The 22,775-nt window shown below is 44.4% G+C and overlaps 3 protein-coding genes across 3 annotated transcripts in view; 2 read left to right on the forward strand and 1 right to left on the reverse strand.

The window, feature by feature from the left end:
- Positions 1-563: 563 nt before the first annotated feature.
- On the forward strand, positions 564-1,351 carry LOC131263952 (protein PDF). Its single transcript, XM_058266238.1, has 2 exons — positions 564-668; positions 772-1,351. Exons 1-2 carry the CDS (start codon positions 564-566, stop codon positions 979-981), a joined length of 315 nt encoding a protein of 104 aa, XP_058122221.1. The 3' UTR covers positions 982-1,351.
- Positions 1,352-1,704: 353 nt separating this feature from the next.
- On the reverse strand, positions 1,705-3,857 carry LOC131262286 (bax inhibitor 1). The gene is made up of 3 exons (XM_058264255.1): positions 3,590-3,857; positions 2,926-3,379; positions 1,705-2,559 (listed from the first exon to the last, which is right to left on the reverse strand). The coding sequence occupies exons 1-3, from the start codon at positions 3,649-3,651 to the stop codon at positions 2,350-2,352; spliced, it is 726 nt and encodes a 241-aa protein (XP_058120238.1). The 5' UTR covers positions 3,652-3,857; the 3' UTR covers positions 1,705-2,349.
- A 470-nt stretch (positions 3,858-4,327) lies between these two features.
- LOC131265849 (G protein alpha o subunit) overlaps positions 4,328-22,775 on the forward strand; it is a 57,275-nt gene continuing 38,827 nt past the window's right edge. The window contains exons 1-2 of the mRNA XM_058268180.1: positions 4,328-4,502; positions 6,031-6,844. Of these exons, the coding sequence (XP_058124163.1) occupies positions 6,727-6,844 (118 nt within the window). The 5' untranslated portion in view covers positions 4,328-4,502; positions 6,031-6,726. The remainder of the gene's footprint in view (positions 4,503-6,030; positions 6,845-22,775) is intronic.

The following is a 22,775-nucleotide window of genomic DNA, read 5'->3' on the forward strand; positions in this document are numbered from 1 at the left end:
TACAGTGTAAAAATGGTCGAAAATACTAACCTGGTTTTTCTCGTTTCTCGCCACTCTGTGGCACAATATCTGCCGTTGACAACGTTTGATTGGCTCTGAAGAATTACCTTCAGGCAAACAAATATCCTGGTCTCATGCACGGCAATAAAATTTGCGCGCTCGCAGCAGGATACCATCGACCGGGGAAAGGACCATTGGCAGTTGTGGCGACAGCAGCGTTTCAACTAATCGATTAAGCATATCAAAATTACCAACAGAACTCGGAAACGACGGACTTTTTGTAATGAGAAAGCGGAAGACGGGGTATTCGCTAAATGACTGAAATGGATGGGAACTGTGTCAGGACAGCTGGACCAGATGCGTAGGCTGAGGTTTAGACTGATGGCGATCGGTATATAAACCAGGTACCGGAGCAATCCTCATCATCAGTGCGCTTCGGACCTTCACTGAAGAAAGGACAAGTTTACAAACTAGTCTAGAAAAAACGGATCACATCAAAGGATATTGTACAAAGCGTGTGACTGCTTCATACAAAGGATTCTGTACTATACCACGTGTAAGCCATGGCTAAATTTGGTGCAGTTTGTGTTCTGTTGGTTTGCATGTGGCTTCGAGTGAGTGCTGCAGCTTTACCAGGATTCGACGAGGATCGAGATGTGGAAAAGGAAGTGAGTTAAAAACAACTCGGGAGTAACGTTAAAATACTTTTGAAATACACCGTTACTCTGTTGGTGGACAGTGCACTAAAATAACCGTTTTCCCATTCCGTAGCTCTACATCCGCCAGCTCGCGGAGTGGCTAGCCGATCAATCGCCAGATTTTCTCAACGAATTAACCAGCTTTCCTCCGTGTCGGCCCTGCGGCTATGAGCACAGGCAACCGATTAGCGTCGTTCCCAGAGCCTCGTACGCGAAACGTAATTCGGAATTGATAAATTCGCTTCTAAGCCTGCCGAAGACGATGAATGACGCGGGAAAGTAACCAACCAACCCGGCCAAAGCGTAGAGGTTCTGCTAGACTGTTTTAGTGTGAGCATGGCACGCTGAGGATAGTGAAGAAATGCGAGATCCTTTTGTTTCGCCCGGTCAGTGAAACAGTTTTCCTCATTCTTTTTCCTTCCTAAACCTCCAACCGATGCTAAACTAGTGCGTTAGAGAAATGTCCCGCAAGTCCATATTGATGTTATCGGTGAACTGATTGTAAAATATACAGTACAACTTCTATTACTACTATCGGTACTACTACTTTTAAAGAGCAAATTTCAAGTGAATCGTGCATTATCATTTTGCGTTACACCCGGTTGCATAAACGATTTTAGATGACGTATTATTTTCGAGTGTGTGGCAAAGTTGTTTGTATACTAATAAACGAAACAAAAAATTAAGGTTAAATACTATGTTGGTTTGATTCGTTGCATGATGCTGCATTTTTAGGGGTCCGCGACAGCCGAGCGGTAGCGCCGGTTAGAAAATCGGCCCATTAGCGCCGGGGCTCACCACCTCGACGGCGTGGGTTTGAATCCCAACCGACACCTGGACCCTCCCCTGTACGAGAGGACTGACTATCCACGTACAACAGGGAAACAAATCGTAAGCCCTTAACGGGCAGACATGAAGAGGTCGTTACGCAAAGAAGAAGAAGATGCTGCATTTTCCATTTAAATCCTTTCTTTCTCGTTCAAAATATTTCAATCAATGGTGGTACTTAATTTAATTACTTTTACGATTTATTAACTGTTTGCGGCGGGTCACATCGATCGATATGCTATACATGCTTACATTCAACCACTTGTTGTGTTACTTTTAACCCGCGAAAAAAATAGTAACGCCTGAGCACATTATAATTGATTCCTTCCCACAGATTAGCACGACAGAACAGTGCTTGCATGAGTGAAAAATCTGTTCACAAGACTGATACCACAACACCTGTACACCAGCGGAGGTTAAAGGAAATAAACACCATAAATGATAAACCTCAGTACTACAACAATTGACCAAGTGGTCAACAATAATGCACATGTCCCATATTTCCTATTACGGATGTTTAAAAAAAAAAGTGTACATAGAACATAAAGCGTTTTGTTCGTTATGGTTGCTATCTGATTAAAAACATTCACGAAAACATGGATCCAGTTACAGTCCACCAGTTCACAGTAGAAATAATGTTTGAATTATTCACAGCGCCTGCGTACTTCTGGGTGAAATTATTTAATTAATTTTTTTTGCATTAAACCAGTGTAGCAATTATAGTGCAAGTTATCCAACTCAGAGTGGCCAAAATGTTCAAATTCTTTTCACGAAAACAAATACGGCCAGCAACAGCCGCCCTGCACAAGACGCACAACGCACTTTAGTTGTTCCTCCGCTTCCTACGGTCGTTGTTCTCTTCCTTCTGCGCCAGAATGATTAGCAGGCGTCGGAAGATGTTGATCACGTCGTAGAACAGGTCCAGCGAGTGGGCAATGTAATCGTTGCTTCCCATCTGATGCTTTTCCATGATCATCTGAGTGTCGAACAGCACGAAACCGGCCATAATGAACAAGCCAAGGTAGAGGGAGATCTAAAAAGAGAGGAATTTGTTGGTAATTTATAATTTCACCATAGTCTGATAAACAAAAGCAAAAATTAAGCAAAATGCACGGACATGCTTACAGATGTCCTGTAACAAAAGAACACACAGATAAAATATTGCATCAGCTGTCTTGTAAACATGACGTGGTGTTTTCTCTTTAGGTGCGTCACGCTTACATGGACATCCGATAGGACGCTTAACGATCAGGGATTTTGAATGGAAAGTGTTACAGAAATCGATAGTAGAAACGTCTAATTTCCACTTCGCTGATGACGTATTTTTCCGACTAATCTTCTTCAATTATTTACGAAACTGCGCTACCCTACCACCTACCAGCACGATTCATTTACTTACGTCTTGCACAAAGTAGGAGCGGAAGAAGAGGTTTCCCAGGTTGATCAGAGCCATCGTGCCGAGCGCGCTCATCAGAATTCCTCCGAGGTAGAGGTACTTTCCGCGCTTGGCAAAGAAGGCCGCCGCCGTTAGGCAGGCAAACAGAGTCGTCGTGCCAACGAGTGCCGTGACGACGATGGCCGGGTTGATGAAGATCACCTGTTCAAGCAGCAATCCCAGCGAGTGGCCCGTGAAGGTACCGAGTCCCATCAGCATACTGAAACGTTGAATGAAGTTCTTTCCGTTGTCGGGCGTAAAGACGAGTCCCAGCACGAGACCAAGTGCGATCAGACCGCTTAGCATTCCTGCTTCCCAGATCCCGCTCAGATGAATGAACGAACCGACCGTGGCCGCTGTGCAGGTGGCCGCCAAGCATCCGTACACTTTGGACAGATGCTGGCGCAGCCTCGGATCCCTGTACGGAACGACGAAAAAGGATAACATGTCGTAGGTCAATTGTTTACATGCGCGCATCCCACCAGCTCTTCCCCCCCACCCTCAATGGGACTTGCTGGAAAGACCTTGACAAAGTTATTGACCGTGAGGTCGGAACGATTGTCGAAAGATTGTCGCCATTTTCACCAACATCAATTATATTCTTTTCCAGTATCATTGCAATACTCACAATTTTGCACCCATTTGCTGTGATAATCTTTCGAAGGAAAAGTTTGCAAATGACGTGGCCATACTGAAGAAATACGCCTTAATTTAGTTTCACAGAAATCAGAAACGTTTCTTGCAGGTAACTTGGATCAATGCACTGTGTTTCACTGAGCACAAAGCGATGTGTTCTGTTGTTATCTTCACTGAAACTGCTCGTATTGGTCGCTCCCAGATTGCTTTTAATCACGAGTCCAAAATATTACGTCTTTTCACTTCCGACGGCGATCTGAAAATGGTGGTAATGTTTGCTCGTTTAATTTTGTTCGAGAACTAAAATTTTCTTCCTTCTTTGTTCAACATCGGTGTCGGATGGGTTGTGTCGTCATCTGGTTAGCACTTTCTCGCTCGTTCTTTTGCTCTCGAGCAGTTTCGATTCATGACAGCACCTATTCGAGTAGGCCAAGGATGGGAAAGTCAGAGTCAGGTGAACTGCTCTACTGTTTAGGTGGAAAGTGTGAATTCTTTCTTTTGGATTTTTGTTTGATACTTCGACATTCTGTTGCACATAAGAAAGCGAAGTTATTCTTAACGTTTGTCTTATGCATGTATAATATTTTCTAAAGTAATAAGTTTCCTGCTTTGTTTATATAAATGAAAAACATTTGCTGTAAAATTCCGTTTGACGTACCGTTGACGTTCAGTAGAAGCGACGAACGAGAAATGATGAAAACAAATCAGTTTCAAACGGACTGCCCTCGAAGAAACGCGTAGTGATTTTGCTGTGTTTTCAATCATTCTCGCAGGTGATTCAGTTCAACCGAAAACCGAATGAAAAGAGAAAAAATAACAAGTTCCCTTAAACGAGTGAAGGTATTTCTACAGTCGAATAGTGCCGTCCGGGTTTTTCGCAGCATTTCGAAGAATTGAACATGCCGGTATGCAGTTGTGAATTGCATGATGCAGTATGTTATCACGTACTACCTATCTAGTGAATGTGGTTTGATTAAGTTATACGAAATTTGTAACTAATAGTGTGTGTATTTCACCATATATTCCACCACGCATGGTTAATGTTTGGCTTCCTATATTGTGGAAACTTCGCATAATCGTTTCACTCAGGTTATGTATTGCACACGCTGTGCACCGGTTGTACCATATGTACCGGCACAGCATGGAGCAATTCGACCTTTCCCTTGTTCCAGATAGTGCAATCTAGTATGAAACTCCAATTATCACTTGATTTACCGATGTTTAAACAGCATTTACGAATACATATTCTTTGACTAAAACGCCAAGTGCTAAAACATTCAGATAGCACAGGACGATTTCCCTCAAATATGTCATCATGTTCGTCAGCACAAGATCGTAAAACATTCGCCTAGCATTGCGACCCATCACCGTAGCAGCCATACCTTCATCGCGGATGCTGCGCTGGCGAAAACGGTGAAGGTTAAGCGGCAGATTAACCCAGCACGAGAAACGGGGACTAGCCAAACCCCGTCGTCCCTGCCCGATTGTTTCCAGCTTTGATTAGCCCGCGGCCCGTTGCGTCCGGCACGCTGTTGGGAGTTCAGCAACAGCGTACCGGGTTAGTGTCCATCCGGACCAGCTGCACTCGCGACTAATCGTGAGAATTATTCAATCGCGAATCAAGGCTAATTGTCGTGAGAACGTATCAAGTGTTTGCGCTCGACTCTCGACGCAGTGCTTCGGTACCGAATGCGTGCGCCAGAGTGATTAGCATCGCTGACTCGACTTCCAACTCCCCAAGTGGGTGGCGAGTTGCTATCCCCCCACAATTGTGCTATTTTTTGTCCGTGATGCATCAACCAAGTGCTCACATTTCTACGAATAGGCATTGATAATAGTTAGATGCACTGGCAGTTGTCTAAACTAACATTCCGTAGAATGTACTGTTAGATGCATTCAAAAGCGTAAGTTTTTAAAGCAGTTATATATTTATTTCAATGTACGTTTTAATGTATCCATTGATTTCTTGATTTATGATTCGTTTTCGGTATGTTTTCACCCTACGAATCATTAACCGTTGCGAGAACTAAGTTGGTTAGAAAGTATCACACATAAAATATAATTCGTGTTGATAGGAAAAAAGAAGCCACTTGTAATGGCTAATGACGAGCAAAATAAAAATATTAAAAAAAACTTTTAAAAAAATTGAACATAAGGAACCACATTTGAACTAGAACTAAAACTATAGAGACATTAGCCATCTCAGACTTGATGCCGATGGCTTACGTTCCTCCCAGAAGTTTGATTTCACATGTTAAGGTAAAGCATTAATGCAATTTTCCATTCAGAACCGGTTCTAAAACAATGCAATTCTTCATGCAAAATGTGTTAAAGGATTGAAGAACAAATGTTTTATCCACTGCAAATGAACAAGAGCAGCTCACAGAGTCCACAAAAATATTTGCAAACTTTTGACAACATTTTCATCCGCAGTGTGTGTAATCAAGAGGTTTTAATCTTTTGGTCAACTTTTCCAACATTGCGTGACCCCCGGAGGGCACGAAAACGCGTCCCCCTAAATACGCCCGGAAACGATAAAGTCAATTTTTCCCCGCAGCGAATCATGATCGGATGAGAAAAACCATCCGAACCCCTCTGCTCTAGTGTCTGTGTGTATTCCAAACATTGAACATCGTACTCGGGAAAAGTACGTCAGGATGGTAAATAAACAAGATTACCGGTGAAATAAACAAAACAACAACAAAAACAATATCAAAAACGAAGAAAAAGGTAAAACGCCCCCCAACTCTGGTGTTTCTGTGTGGGAAAAGTGAAAAAAAGTGCGAAGTGGCAGTGAATTTGTATATATATTTTTCACGGCCTAAAATTTACTGCCTGCCGACGGAACCTGAGCGAGAAAACCTGGTACCAGCGAGCAACGGTTCCGAACTTCGAGCGGGAATTGAATTTTGATTGAAAAGAGGAAAAAAAGCCGTCTAACGAATCTTGGAAAAGCGATTTCCACCACCAGCCCGGAATCTGAAGTTTGTGTCAAGTGTGTTGGGTTGCCTTATCTGGTTGCGGCGGTGCTACCGGGTGGTGATATAAATTCGTCCTTGCGAAAGGCAGCGGCGATTGGGGCGATTCTCCGTGGACGAACCCCACACCTTCAACCCCAGGGATCGCACGATGGGCTGCACATCATCGGCGGAGGAGCGGGCTGCCGTGGCCCGGTCGAAGCAGATCGAGCGCAATCTCAAAGAGGACGGCCTTCAGGCGGCTAAGGACATTAAGCTGCTGCTGCTCGGTAAGTTACCGCTATTTACACAACCCGAGAGCCGGCCCTGGTGTCGGGTCACATTTCAGCTCGCTGACGCCGGGCTCGCTTTGGCTGGCGATGGGCAGATAACGGGGAACGATGGGCTCCCGTGTGTTATCGTTCCGGTCGGCCCCGTGTGTCCTTTTCCGTGACACAAGGAAGGCTCTCCCGGCGCAGCTGCCAGCGGCAGCATCGGCTTTTGTTTCTGATATCCATTTTCTCGTGGGAAATATCTCCGGTCGCTTCTGGCAATGAAATTTTCATCCCACCCCCAACCCCATCGTGAGTGGTCGCGTGGTTGGTGTAGTGGTCGTGGGGTTTGGCGATCGATGCTATGGGAGATTGGAAGAAAACAATGCGTTCTCCGCCTGGTGGGGGATGTTCGTGTGCGAACACACGGGGCTCAAATATTCATGCGAACGAATGGGGAAACGCGTGCAAATTGGATCGCTTATTTATCGAAAGGGTCCGCCCATCCTTTCCTTCGTTTTCTGACGGTGTAACGGTTTCAAATTGGTCGTTGGAAGGTGCGCTGGGATGAAAATATTTACCAGATCTACATCAATCAAACATTTTCCAGTTGGGATCCTATTCATTCATGTTTGTGATTATTTTTCCAATCATAAAGGATATACTATCGAAGCCACCAACATCTTGTTGATAACACGATTATCCACTGAGGAATGGTTCTGTCTCTCATATATCCATACGTTGTACGCTTGTGCTATTAAATGCTTATGTTGAACTAGGTGCAACTACTTTTTGTAAAGATACTTATTTAGTTTTTTGCTCTGATTTTCTTTTTGTTCTGTACTAATTTAACGCCACTTCATTTTTCCATTTTAATCATTATTCATGGATTCATAATAAACAACAATCTGGTTAAAACAACAATCTGGTTGTAAGCAAAATGACCAAAACAAATATAAAAAAATATGAGGAAAAAATTGTGAAATTCTACTTTGTGATATTATTTTATATTAAGAATGAGTTGAGTAATTTAAATATTTGATAAAAAAATTAAGTTTGACATCCAAGTTAGGCTGTTCGGTTTTCACGAAACGAAACGCAAAATGTTCTACCTTATTTTCAGTTTTTATCTGCCGTAAATACTAAAAAGTTATTTAAAAATCAGTTGTGTCAGCAGTTACGAAGTTATGTTGAGCAAGAACATATATTTGTTGGATGTTCTTTGAACAAGTAGATATAAGTAGAAGTGTGTGATAGCCAGTTGAAAACAGTGATTTCTTTCAAAACAAAATTTTAACAAGAGTAATTCATAAAATATGATCCTTGGTATATCCTTAGTTTTATTATCGCTCAATGTCGCAGGACGCAAAACGCGACATCCATAAATTAAAACCTGTGGCTCGTAGGTTGGCCCACGTCAGACTGACCTGCCCCACCACACCGGCTGCTCTTTGTCGGAATGCACCAGCTTCGGCAGCACATTCTACTGCAGCACCGGCCCAGCGCGACGATGCAGATAACTGTTGCGAAAAACCACCAAGCGGTCGGCTGCAAACTGTTGCCAAAGGCGTAATTCCTTTGCTCCCGTCGTTTCTAAAGCCGTAGGCAAAGTGGGTCCTCATGAATGTGTAGGAGGTGGTGGCATTTATAAATGCCTTTCTGTGACGGGACGATTGTCCTGGAGCATCGTGCCTGGTTGGTGACCGTTGCATATCAATTTCATCGTGTTGCACACAAAGCACAATGCACCGGTCCCCGGGTATGGTCTTGAAGGATCCACTGTCATTGGGAGCATTCTACGTTTATCCTTTCACCGTCCGAGGGTTCGAGAAATTGCGGTGCACTAATCTCTACTAATACGGATTGGATAGGGATCAGAACGAAGCAGACCGGGAAGCAATACAATGGCATTCTCCGGACGGCGGAATAAAAAAACACGATAGAAGAGCTGTTTCTGATGAGACTTTTCTCCGAGACGTGCACGCTATTTTATTGTTTTGCTGCTGCCCTTCCCTTCGGTGGGATTTTGCCGTTCTCTGATAGCTAGCGAGACTTTTAGACGCCTGGTTTACGCTGTTTAAAAACCTGCTGGAAATTTATCTTCCCCAGGAGAGTCTGATCAAAAAGTCATCGAACCGCCCTTTCGCACGTGTCCTGCACGCTATGTGGCATTGTGCTAATGGGATCGCCAACTTGGCGACGTTCCAGCCTCAAGTTGTATCCATTCTTTTTTTTTTATTTGTCATCGTGGTGTGGCTCGAGGACGAGGTGTGATTTTATTTACCAGCTTGTTGCAACGGAACACGAGATGGACATCGAATTGCACAAACAAACTATCGCCCGGTTGACCTGCCGGAAGAGTCTTGGTGCCAAAACGATAATTTAATTCTTTCCAGATAAATGTTGGTAAGTGGTAGCCAATTCTGTAGCATCTAGCTGTTGTGCAGCCGACTCGTTTCTCACACGGGTTCTGATGAGTTTAGCAAAAAAAAGCCACTATTTATTTATGCATCTGCTCCCATGCCTTGCGTTCTCGGTGGGATACAACGTCCGCTATCCTAAATCTGTTGCCCAGCCAAGAACAACTATGAATATTAGAATTCTAATAAAAAATACAACCTGCCTGTTGCTCTCCGTAAAACTTGCAAAACAAATCCCATAAACCTTTTCGGTTCGGAGGTGGTGTGGACATAAAATATTAAAGCTAAAACTCTCCCGTGCTCTCCCGCGGGGGGTGCGAGATATTTTTAGCATACAATTGCCGTATGCTGTAGTAGAGCATGCGAACCATTACTTTTAGGTATTAGTTATCCACTCTTGTTTATTTTTTATTTAATTTTTCGTTCAACAAATCCCATCCCTCCTGACATGGAATTGCCGCAGGAAAATGCCATTTCCCATCTCCACCGTGTGTGTAAGTGTCGTGCATTAATTTTATCTCTAAATCGATATCGCTACGATATGGCGTTCGACAGTCCGAGGCTTTCGTGCCGTTGTAGGTAGCCAAAAGATAACTAATCACAATTTTATGCATTGTTGGTATAGTTTTTTTTCTGCACCATACGGCACAATTCGCGACATGACATCACGCTCGATATTTTTAGTTCGCTCGTTCGATATAGGAAATTTAAGAAACAAATTTAAATAGTTTCCATTAAAACAAATTGGACCAAATTTGGTTGTTATTTTGTGGGTTAATGTTTCGCACCAAAAACGCTCCCCCGTTGCTTTGGCAGGAATAATTTAAAGGCCTTTCACTTCATTTCTTCCGCTCACCTGACGACTCTATTGTTTTCTCCATGAACGCTCTCACGGTTTCCGAGGTCGCCCTTTCGTCGTGAATGTTTTCCAGTCCAAAAAAAGCGCCGACGAACAGAAATTGGGACAGCTTGATTAGATTCACAAATTGGTAGAATCGAGCAAGAATGTCGCATTGCTGGTAATCCGATTTGTCAACCCGCAACCCCCCCTCGTCTTCGCAAAGGGTTCAGCTAAGCGGGATGTTTTATGGTAACATTTTATGGTAAAACAAATGAAACAAATCACACCCTCTGACTTACGTCTGTTGGTCTTTCGATGAATGAAACCTTTCAGTCGGTTGAAGATTGAAAGGTAAAACATGGCAGACTTTGGAGATCATTCTTGTGTCGGTAAAAAAATACTCACATACACACACACACCCTCGGAATGTTTCCCGGACCGCCACAGTTTGTGTCTTTAGGCGAAGGCAAACAAACTTGTCCTTATGAAATAACTTTCCGGAGCGTCGACTCTGCTGGGCCAACAGTGTGCGCTGCCAACCCTCCCCCGGGTAGGGCAAACCGGTGGCTGTTTGCATTTGCATTCCGCCAGCCGGGTTCCAGATGGCCGGAACACGCGCCCTCCCCCTCCTTTGCTCCCATTTGCCGTCATTACGCACGCGGCCACGACGGTCGGATGTTCCGCGGGCGCTTTCCGGCAGTTTATCTTTGCCCTCAAACCAAACCGACCGCACGCACACTTTGCATCCCCTCCTTCCTTCCCTGATCCTCGAACCGGTGGGGGTTTTACCGTCGCTGCCTGCTGCATTCCCACTCGAAAAACACGCCGCTTCGTCGTGGTCCGCGAAGTTGGTGGCTGCACTCTAGCGTTCGTGCACTTTCGTTCAACCTTCGCGTATAAACACCTCCATTGTTCTAATATTGATCCAAATAGCGCTTCTGCTGGTGTGCTGTGTGTGTGTGTGTGTAGTTAGTTTTTTTTCGTCGGTGTATGAAACGATGATTATCGTTAGATGCTCACTCTGGCACTTATCTGATCTGCATTATTTCAGTTTTAACAACCGCAATAAATGTAATCAGGCAGCAAGCAACCGATCGACGTAGCAAGGGGAAAATTAAACAGTCTGAAAAGGCTCTAAAAGAAAAACATATCAGCTTTTGAAACAACACACTGTATGCGATTATTTTCATGTACGAAGCTTGTTTTCTCTATCCACAAATAATATTACTAATTTCTTTTTCTTATGTTAATTTTAGCTTACCACATTTATCAGTTGTGATTAATAATGTGGTGTACATAATGCGATCTCGCAGGTGATAGAATGTATTAAACATGACCTAAAAAAAAATGTGTATGATAAACTATGTTTTGCTCGTTCCAAATTGAATTCAACCATTTTGTGTGATTAAATAGGGTGGACCATTACATACTTTACAACACCCTTTCGATTTTGACAAGTAGGAAACGAGTTTTCTTATTTACAGCTTTAGAATTACTCACTATCGAATCGGCACGTGAGGTTATTTTGCCAGAATAAAGCAACTTTTCCAGCATTCAAAGGTAATCTTAACAATAAAGTTGGTTCAAATATGCGTCGCGATCATCGTAGCATTAATCGGGACTTTTCAAGCAATTTTATCTAAATTTGTTAATTGATCATTTGATACCAACGTGAAATTTATTGTTAGTTTTGTTCGGAAAACCTAAATAACAACGTTCATGCGGATAAACTTAATCTCAAAACACAAAGCGTTAGAAAAGCAATGTTCTCTCTTCAAGAACATTGACGTTCTGTCGTTTAATGTTTAAACATACCGCTTTGTCGAGTAGAGTCGGGAAAGCTGGTGGGTGTTATAGAAGGTGTCTGTATGCACGTGAAAAGGAGATGTGATTAGAAAGCGAGGGAGTTAGACGGAGGAAGGTGTAGGACGGTGTTGCACTGTGGCTATTGTTAGCAGTAATCCGAGCGGCGTGCAAGTGCAGTATGACACGATCGCGATGAGTCAGCCATGGCCATGGAGTCTGGAAGCGGACCGATAAAAGTGTAGGGGAAACAAACAAATATAGGCAATTAATGTTCTTGAGTCAACAAATAGATTAATCGCTAAAAAATGTGTTAAACATGGTAACATACGAAATAAAAAACAAAAATTTTAATCTAATCGTTATACACTTTCGATGTAGGCTTCACATATTAAGGTGAATACATAATTTTGAAGATTATTCATTTACTCCTTAGAGTAAATAGTTCTACGTTAGCAACTGTAACTTTTGAAAATATCCGCATTGTTTTATTATGATTTGCCAACGGAACCGAAACAGTAAAAGCCCCCCTTGTTGTTACAGTAATATGCGATAAATCCCAACCACACTGTATCTCATTGCGCGAAACCTGGATAGCTGTCCTCGACCGTTTACTTTCGGTAATCCTCTCTCCTCCGCAAACCTCCAAGTGGTTCATCGCAGCTCTTTCTTTTTGTTCAAAGTCGCTTCTCGCTTCCTCCCTTTTCAATGGTTCGGAAAACGATACCATCCGGCAGGGATGCAGGATTGTATTACTTTTCCCTCTATCTTTCTCTGTCGTTAGTTTTTTATTCGCAAACTCACCGCAAGGTAAAACAATCCTGCCATTGCCTCTCCAGTGAAGTGCGAGATATCGTTGTGTGAGTTCTCTGACATCGAAAACCGTCCCCAATCCGCCACCGCCACCCATCCTCGACCCACGGCACGGATCGTGTCACACTGCAATTGTAACCTTTGGGCATGCGCCCGCTGTCGGGCGCGAGAATAGAGCGTCGTTGTGAAGTCTGGGAGACCGTTTAGCCCCTACACTTTTTTTCCGGATGCTGATGGAACCATATTTTTCCAAACGGAAAAGCGAGAGTTTTCCCACCGGCAGAGCGAGGACAGCGAGCGTTCTCAGCTGCTCGAAAATGACCCCCGCGCTCGATTACCTATTTGTTGGAGGAAAATCGGGAAATTGTGAGAGAAATTTGGAGAAAAAAACCGGTTCAAGGGAGTAAATTTCAATATTGGCACAGTGTACGAATCTCGAACGGCACTGTGGTCAAGATTAGGGTAAAGACTAATTGTTTGCAAATAAATTTTCATGAAAATATCGAAATATTCATACTGTATTCGATTGTTGATTATACATGTTTTGTCAGTCAACATTAAAATATTAAAAATATATAATTAAAGTAAATTTTATTCTGCGAGATATTTTTCGAAGTGAAATTGCACAAGGCAGGGCGACGGATATCCGCCGGCGCGTTGTATAAAGAGAAATTTTGTTGAGAGACGTTAAATTGCGAGTATGTTGGCAACATTGGGAGAGGAAAACCGTAGGGAAACTCCCCAGAACAAGTTAAAGCAACATGGGTGTTTTTTTCTCTGGAAAATGTAACAAGTTAACATACCTTTGATGGTTATTTCACCTAACCTCGGACATATCAAAATGTGGATTAAAAATTCTTAAACTACAGATAAAGTTTCAGACAATTTAACTGATTTGAGGATAAGAGACGAAAATCACATCGAATATTCCCAGTCCGCTCCAGGCGCCTCCATTGAAAGCAAGGACACAGCGCCAATTTTCCCTTCCCTGGAAAATTCTCGCCATCCGGGAGAGGGAAACGGTATGGAGAGAAATGGGTAGAATTGATGCGCCCCAAATAAAACCTATTCCTTTATGGAGCGAGAGAGAAAGAGTGAACACTAGAGAGAGTGGAAGAACAGAGAAAGGGCCAGGTGTTCGCGAGTGTGTGAGCAGTGGGCCCTTTGGGCGGGAATTATCTCATCCGCTCCGAGAGATTTTTCCGTTCCGACTACTATGCGACTGCTCGTCTCCGAGGGCTGCTGCTGCTCGATGTCGCGACCGTCCAGTGGTTGATGAGCGCAGGAACGGACGATACCGAAAAATTTTCTCAACCAGCGCAAGGCAGCTCCTGGTGTGTGGTGTGTCGCTCGACGGGTGAGCTTTTCCATTCCAGCCAGTAAAACAGGGCGGCTCCGGGAGCGTTTTTTTCCACTGCCCATTTGCTGCTGCTGCGGCCTGTTCCAGTAGTGTGCGCGCGTCCGTGCCTGTGTGTTTGTGCGTGGTCGGATTGTGGATTCTGTGCCTGTAGGTGTGTGTGTGTGTGCGCAAGAGGAAAATCTTCCGCACAAAGTACCAGCCGAGCAGACGGAAGAAAATTGTTTAATAAATTAATGCTAAAAAGAATTGAAATTCGTCCTGCTTGTGCTGAAAAAAAAACCCCAAACCGCTGGTGAAGACAGAGGAAAACTGCAGGAAAACCGAACCTGGCCACAAAGTGTGTGAGGTGGAAATTTTTGCACGAATCAATCGTGCTCTCACGGTGTCGATTTTATCATGTCGAATTGAATCGAATGTATTGCGGCCGTCGTGCGCGCAGTGCTGGCTGTGTTTGTGCTCGTGTGTGTTTACGTGCGTGCGTTGTGGGTCATTTTTCTTTCTCAGAAAAAAGGGAAAAATTCACAAGACAACACCTCGTCTTTTTTTTTAAATTCTCGTAACATAAGCGTCGTGGCGTGTTCTGGCAACTTTTATACTCCCGTTGTTCGCCGAGGAAAATTTCATTTCCATTTTGCTCTACTCGTCGCACCACACGCCTGTTTTCGCCGCGTGGAGTTTTCCACCGACCTGCGTGTTTGTAACGGTTTTCTGCGAAAAATGTGCTTGCGTGTGTACGCCTGTGTATGTGTGGTTGTATGTGCGTATAAATATTTTTTTTGTTGATACCCCAGTAGTGCGCTCCTTCGTTCGACGGTGTGTGTAGGCCGTGATTTTCTTACTCTACTCCATCCTTCTCCTAACTATCTGCAACAATTCGCTGTGTGTGTCCCAGTGACGGAGTCGGGCGATTCGGGTGACAACATTTTCTTGGAAAAAGGAAAATAGATCCTCCTCCTCCATCCGTCCGTCCTTCATCCCTGGTGGCGCAGGCCTAGCCGACCCCAGTCAATGCCCTTACCGACCGTGTCTGTCGCTCCATCAACGCCCCGCGGGATGGGGTTTTTCTTTTCAGCGATTTTGTGTCGGTTTGTTCGGAAAATTTCCGTTGATTCGCTCCCCAATCCCCGTTTGGTGGACGGAATGGTGAAGTGTTAATGATGCACCAGACAGCCGAGCCAGTCTGAATGATTTTCCACCCACCGCAGCGTTTTTCGACGTCTTTTTTTTCCACCCATCAAAGTGATCCAAGTGTGTCGGTCTGTGTTTGAGTCTTACTGTGCCAACCCCAAAAATGATACCGAGAAAGTGTTTCTAGGTTAAGAAATGAATTTTCTTTCGTGGAAGAAAACGAACAGCAAATGTCGCAAGCAACGATGAACCAACTGTTGGCGAATTTTCCTCGCGGAAAAAATATCTCGCGTGTTCTTCAAGCAAAACTCTTATCAAGTGTCGGAATGTGTGCTTTTCACCGCCAGTATGTGTGTCTGTGACTGTGTGTGTGTGTATATATGTACATATTTGTGGGTTTTCCACGTCTATGGGAGTGAACGTTTCTTTTCGGTCTGGAAAAACGGGAATCCTTGCACAAACTACTCACACTGTTTAACTTCGCGGAAAAGAAGATTTTTCCCGTTTTTCGGGCGTATCCCTAATCCGTGGTTTGCGAAAATTTACAGTCAACATTCGCTTGCGTGCCGTAGTTTTTGACACTAGGCATTCGACATCTCCTTCGGAGGAAGGATACATTACTCCACGCGTCAGCTCCGTCGATAGTGTGCGTGAATGTGTGCGCGCAAACGCGTGTACATGTGTACAGTCCCGTGGCTCCCCATCGCAAGGAAAACGGAGGGGAAACATGTTTCCTTTCTATTTTTGCGCTGTGGTATGTCTGCATTAAGGATGGTATGAAAATTTTCCGGCTGCCCGGAAAAAGCTCATGGACCCGTGTTCGAAAATGCACAAGAAAAGCATGAAAATGATCTGCCTGCTGGACAGTGGAGTGCTGGTGTGTTCCAGTAACATTACCCATCTCTTTAGCGCAACACACCCAAGCAGTCGACACCAATACCATCACAACGGCATGCTCGCCGTGCTCCTCCAAGCTTGCGGTATCGATTTTCACCTGTCTCTCTCTCTCTTTATATTTATCTCCATCTCTTTTTCCATCCTAAAATACATGGGGCAGCTAAAACAGGGAGTTTCCCCCCTCAGTTCCTCTCCGGTTTTTCGCACAATTTGGCCGTCGCATCCGGATCCGGTGCTATCTTCAACCGTACCCCGAATGCTGTGGATACTGGAGCACCAACGTTGGTCTCTCTGTTTCTCTCGCTCTCTCCTTCTCCCTCTTTCTCCCATTGTCGCCCGTCAACTCGCAGCATCCATCTTCGTTTCCGGTGGCATTGCACAGGGCGAGTTTATTGAAAAATATTAGCAGAAACCAGGAAACATTAGCCCTCGGGAATCGGGATTATAGGTACAAACAGGATCGAAATTATTCTTGTTACAAGCACTAATTTTTATTCATTCCACATGACAGAATGTCGGGTTGGAATGTTTGAAAAATGCAACTTAATGTTGTTTTATTACTCCGGAGAACCCGTTCTTCGCAGCTTCGGTCTAACAAGTCCATGTTAACAGGAAGAAAGCATTTCATATCCCCTACTTTACTGACGTAAAAAGTCTACAAAGTTTTTCAAAAAGCACCACGTTCGCCTAGTAATCACTTTGATGATTTCCACTGGCCGGTGCGAAAGTTAGGGTGAAAGTTTTCTCATTCAACACGAGTAGCTCGTTTATTCCGAGCTGGACATTATTAATTCAAACCTTGTTAGTGTTGTTGTTGACTTCCCTTGTGCGGGTGGAAGGACAGTTTTGTTCCTAATCAAGAGCAACTAGTTTGTTAATAGAATTTTGGTATTAAATATATGCTGTTTTATCTTTATGCTTAAACGATTAAGCATCAACGATAAAGTACAGCAACCGGATGCAACTCACCTAGCAAAATGCCGCACCACGATGGTATTTTCGTTGTGGGTTAAACATGATGGCCAACACATCCAACCCCAACCGAATCACCCCAGCTCACTGTAGAGGGTGCACAACGATAAGGTGTGGTCCCGTTCCCGAACACTGACACTAACGGCAGTACCCCTGTTGCTGCATCGCGCCGTTACCGTAGGCTTCTAAATGAAACCGAATTGAGGGAGGGTCAACGGTGTGCATGTGTGGCGGTCCGACATCCGCTGTCGGCACTGTCCAGCACAGATACGGTACGCTTCCGCCTCCGCCGTGTTCGTCGAACAGCGGCGCCAGGTCATGGTTGTTGTTCGCCACTTGCCGGAATGGGTTGAGTGTTGGTCAACTGTTGCGTTGTTGCATACTCCTATCTCCCGCCTGGTACGGGCGGACACTTTCCTGTCACCGTTGGTTCACGGAACAAGCGGATGCCAAAACCGACCCGATGTGGTAGTGTAGGGTAAAACGGGTGACATTTGTCCAGCTTCGTGCTCGAACCCTTCATCAGATGGTGTTCTAATGATGCCCAGTGTGTGGTATGATTCTAGCAGGATTTAAGGTGGAAATTTTAGCTCTATGTGTTATCGAACCATTTTTTACCAGAGCAACAGACGTTGAACATAATTTTTAAAAGTAACGACAGATTAGTCGACTTTTTTAACCGTTAAAGTGTATATTTCATTTTGTCTATAGGGAACATTGTTAAGATGTTAACAAAATCATTTTTACTCTGTTTATTTTAAGTTTATATTCAGTTCTTCTCTTATTATCTATTTTTTTCTAAATTTTTCAGTCTGTTGCGGTTTTTGATGGTGTGATTTGTGATGTGATTCTGTTTTATTGTATTATCTGCTTGATAAAATCGATTTTATCCTAAATGTTTACAAAAGAGGCTAGTTTTTCATGTTTCGAAAAAAATGTTTGGTATCTTTTGTACAAGGACAGTTACATTTATCAAATGGAAGTACTTAATCGTTTAGAAACAATTTTCATTTTCATTTATTTTCAAACGTTTGCTACGTGGGCTGTAATATTGCTGAATTGTGTAAAATTTTTAATTCGAAAATTCCATAACGTTTGCTATTCTTTTCACTCTTCTTTACTTACTATTATGGGCGCAACTGCTGCTGGTGGTATGATCTCCACATCTCTGCAACAGGCATGCAGTTTCACGTGGGGTAAAGAAAGCTACACCAGAACGATATGACAAAACACGCTGTTAGTTGCTTTCCCTTGGCACTTTTCCAGTGGCGTTGGCTTCCGCTTGGCTACGAACGGTATCAGCCGCCGTGTGATCTATTTCCGCTTAACACGACAACCGTCCCCGGGGGGAGGGGAGGGCTTGTACGTGTGCATCCAGAACGACGCGGGATGTAGAAAGAAGAATGAAACGAAACACAATCGAACGAACGGGAACGAGGAATCCGAGTGGTGACAGAAGGAAAAAAGCGTTGGCACGGATGAGTATCCATTCCGTCCTGATAGTTGGCGAAGTTCCCAAAGGCTCCCGGGCACCTGTTGTTGTTGTTGTTGTTAGTGTTGCTGCTTGTGTCGTTTGTTGGAGAAAAATCGAGCTCCAGACAACCTGTTTTGCTCGATTCATTCGTCCCCGTCGTCCGTCTGCGCGTTCGAAGAGGACCGTGTTTGGCTTGCCAAAAAAAGCGAGAAGTGGAAGTGAAAAAAACGAACATGGACGAAAACATGGATTTTCCGAGTGTTATCGGGTGGGGCCGCATAATTATGGCACTTTCTTGTGGTACTATTTTTGGCAGCGGTGTCGACCAGTTGCCTCATTGCCCACAAAGCGGTTGGTGTGGCTTTTGGGACTTTATTTTGTGGTTTTGTCGTCGGTAATATAATGTTCGATATTGCTTTACGCCAAATAACGAAATGAAAATCTTTTTAAAAAATTAATCCCATCGTCATTGACGTTTGCATGTAAAATAATAAGTTATATTTGTCACTCAACTATCCGGTTTGTGACATTCAGGCTCCCCGGCCTACTCACCTCCAGCAAACGCTGAAGGACGTTTGAAAGTTTTCCGGCCAATAAACTATTTAACGGTACGGCCCACTGTCACCCACGGGAATTTGCCACAAAACGTTCGGAAAAGCTCTCTCGGCCTGCCCGCTGGAAAACGGTAGATAAGGTTCACCATCACTGCTACTGCTACAAACCCGTCGTTTCCTCCCCCAACGCGACCCAAGTTAACAACCGAATGTAACTTAATCAGATCTACCCATCTCCCCACCCTCCTCTCCTCCAAAACTCCCGCACACATACAACCACCGAGACGCGGCCAACTACTGCGTGGAGCGATAAAAAGGAAGCGGATCTCGTTATTGCAGGCATTCAGCAGAATGTTATCAAATTGTTGCCCCCGACGTGTGTTGGTGCCGAATGCTCCAAACCAAACGGCAAATATAGACATTCGGAATTAGATTGCCGTCACTTGTCCTCCCCGTGTGTTTGTGCACGGTACTCCGGAGGGTCCAGCTCGTCGGTGTTGGTGTGCGATATGCTGGAGCTTAGGCGTTGCTGGTTTTCGGGCGTATCGTTTAACGAGCTCGCAGTGGGGCGAAGGTGGTCAGAGGGAAATGAAAGGTTACGGAGAGAGAGAGAGAGAGAAAGAGAGCAGCAAACGGACGTTTTTCGTTGTTTGGTTGCAAAGCTGGATGGGATGCTGTGGGAGGGCTGGTTTTTTGGGACGTATGAGAAGATGCTGCTGTAATAAGATAAAAACACAAGTGCACACACACGCACACGCACGTAACGACCCCCGCAGAAGGGGAAGGACCGGACAGGGTGACCAGCGGAGCAGGAGATTGTGTGCAGCAATGGGATTGTACCAAACTTTCACTTTTGTGGTTATGATGGAGACTACAGTTTCCCTTCCGAAGGAAAAGACCGATCCTCTCTCCCATTTCAGGAGCGGTGTTGGCGTGTTTTCTTTCTGCTCTCCCCATCGCACTCTCTATGGGTCGCAATTTTCCACCTTCACGGGAAAAGAAGCTGCCGAGAGGGACCGTACACGCGATGAATATAATTCTCAGCGCGTTCTCCAAAGATTTTCCTCGCCCACCAAATGGTACACCATTTTTGAAAACTTTTCCAGCTTAACGCAACCTTTCGGACGCTGCAGAATAAGACTGGTGTCCTTCCGGTGGTTTGGTCGACGAACGGCAGACAACGGTGTGTGTGTGTGTATATACTTGCGTTGGGGAAATGAAAGGACGCCGAGCAGAACCGGGCCAACGGAACGCATTTCCACCACGGGCGGCAACTCCTGCCCGGCTCTCAAGGTCAAACCGAAGGCAAAATGGTGTTCCGTTCCATTTGCGAAGCCGTAGGACGCAAATAAGAGTGGTTGCCTCTTTCATTTTCCAGCCCCAAAAACTTGCACACTTACGCACGTTTGTGTCGGTGTAGCAGTGGTTTTCCGGCGTGCCGAAAAGCAGCCTCCAGCAGCACCTAAAGGGTGGTGTACCACCTTTGGAGTATTGCGCAAGCATTTTCGTTAATGATGAGCCAGCAATGGCATACCGTGCCCAATTTGTTGGAGGTTGCGATCTAAACAGTACCCTCCTCTGCTGCTGCCATGGCTTGCTTTATGTGCCATCTCAAATTGGCTTCACCCCGTTACCGTCCCCTCCACCGCGTCCAAACCATTGCTCTTCACAGGTTCAAAGAGGGAATGAGAAAATAGAAAAGCAGAACCGTGCCCTGCTTACACCTTAATACACTGCAGTCGCAATAAACCGAACACCACTAATACGCGAGGCTTACGTTGGAGATGAAAAAGCACCCAGCACTTTCGGTGAAAGAAAAAAAGGCCACATTGGTTACCAGCCACCAAGCGCCTCCATCGCGGGGTGGAGTGGCCTCCAACATCGGGTGGAGTGGTTCGTTTTTTGCATAATTTATTATTAGCGTCGAACGCTAATGCTTCGGAGTGGGTTTCGACTTGTGGGGGCTGAGGATGCTGCTGCTGAACTGCTTGGCATTCGAACGGATTAATTTCGCTCGATGTCGAAAGTGAACAAAGGATTATTCACGCTTTCAAAAGCCGGTACCACCACCGAGTGTCGCTACCGGAGTGCAAATAAATTTAGAATGTGCTTGCGATTAAAATATAAATGTACGTACCAATTAATGCGCGGGGTAGAAAATATGTCTGCGTGTTTATTATGAGGGGTTTTTAATATGCGGTGCACGACAGTTCATGTATTTATATGAGAATCAAAAGAAACCTGTCACGGTTGATGGTTACCAGTTTTTTTAATTATTGTGTTACAACTTAATCATAGTCCTGTAAAAGTCATACATGTTAAAAGAGGAACTATAATGCACACTCATTCAAATATTAACACTCAATTCGTCGACGTTGAAGACAAGAAAAGTCAGACCCAGGGGTGGGGGTAGGTTGTGGTATGTATGTCTAAAAGGATTATGACGAGCACAAGACGGCGGTTCCTCGGCGGTCTCGCATTTGACCCACAAAAGCGAACGCGACGCACTAATAATAACTTTACCGATGCGATCGATAGCGGTACGGAATAGTCCGGACCGGCGCTATAAATGGAATTGATTGAGCTGACGAACAAGTCGGGGTACGACGGTTCGGATTAACCGTCACTTTTGATAAATCAAATGGGGCTTGATTCGGGGGGGGAAATAATCCTGCCCGGTGGTTGTGAGGTTGGGGGCAGGTTTGCGAAAACAATTGTTTTGCGGCTAGTAATGATAGCAGCGCAAGCATGATGTCATACAGAAAACTTTTACCCGCAACTAGCATTAAAAAGAAGTCCTTCAGAGGAGGTGGAAAATGGGGAACAATTAAAAACAATCCCGTTTCATGTCCCGCCGGTGCTGAAAATTGCAAGGATCATGCGCAGAGGGAAAAGAACGTGAGAGAAACAGAAAAAGACGGAGGAGGAGATGGAGGAAGAAAAACTAACCACAGGCGAGGCCCCAATCCCATCGTCAACTCGAGACTCGGTGACAAAAAACATGAATTATTCGCATACCGGTTGGCCTGGCGCTGTGTGCGGAAATATTACCCCCTGACCGCTCGACGTTTGTGTACGTATGTGTGTATGTGTGTTTGTTGTGTGTTCCAGTTTCGAATGGAAAGCCCAACCCAACGGGTGGATTTCACGTTCTAACGTAATACGTTATGGTTCATGTTGCTTCAGTTATGATAAAATATATAAAAAATGTATCCTGCCAAAGGACGATGATGTCCTCGTTTTGGGTGTGTGTGTGTGGTTTGTGCATAATGGGTGTTGTTTTCTGTGGCTCACGAAAAGTCATGCTTCAGTAGCTACATGCAACCATTTCGGCACACGCAAATATGTGCTCCGAAAAATCTGGAACAATCAGACCAGCCGGATGCTCTAGGAGACTTTGGGATATTAGAACTCAACGAACTATCGTAAAATACGTTCGTGTTCATTTAAAACTAACTATTTAGAAACGATGGTTAACATGTACTCACAAATTTAAAAATATGTTATAATGCTCTATCACAAGCAAACTTTTTTTCTTTAAAACTTTCCGTCAAAAAAATAATAGTATCAACGGATAAATTTTGCCTCTTTTTTTCAAACGAAGAAGGGCGTTAAAGAGGGGGTAGAAAAAAGCCACCAATAGTTCAGCTATAGCAGTTAACCATTCTCATTTATCAGCCATTTTAA

This window comes from Anopheles coustani, chromosome 2 (assembly GCF_943734705.1).
Source record: "Anopheles coustani chromosome 2, idAnoCousDA_361_x.2, whole genome shotgun sequence".
Taxonomy (NCBI): Eukaryota; Metazoa; Arthropoda; class Insecta; order Diptera; family Culicidae; genus Anopheles; species Anopheles coustani.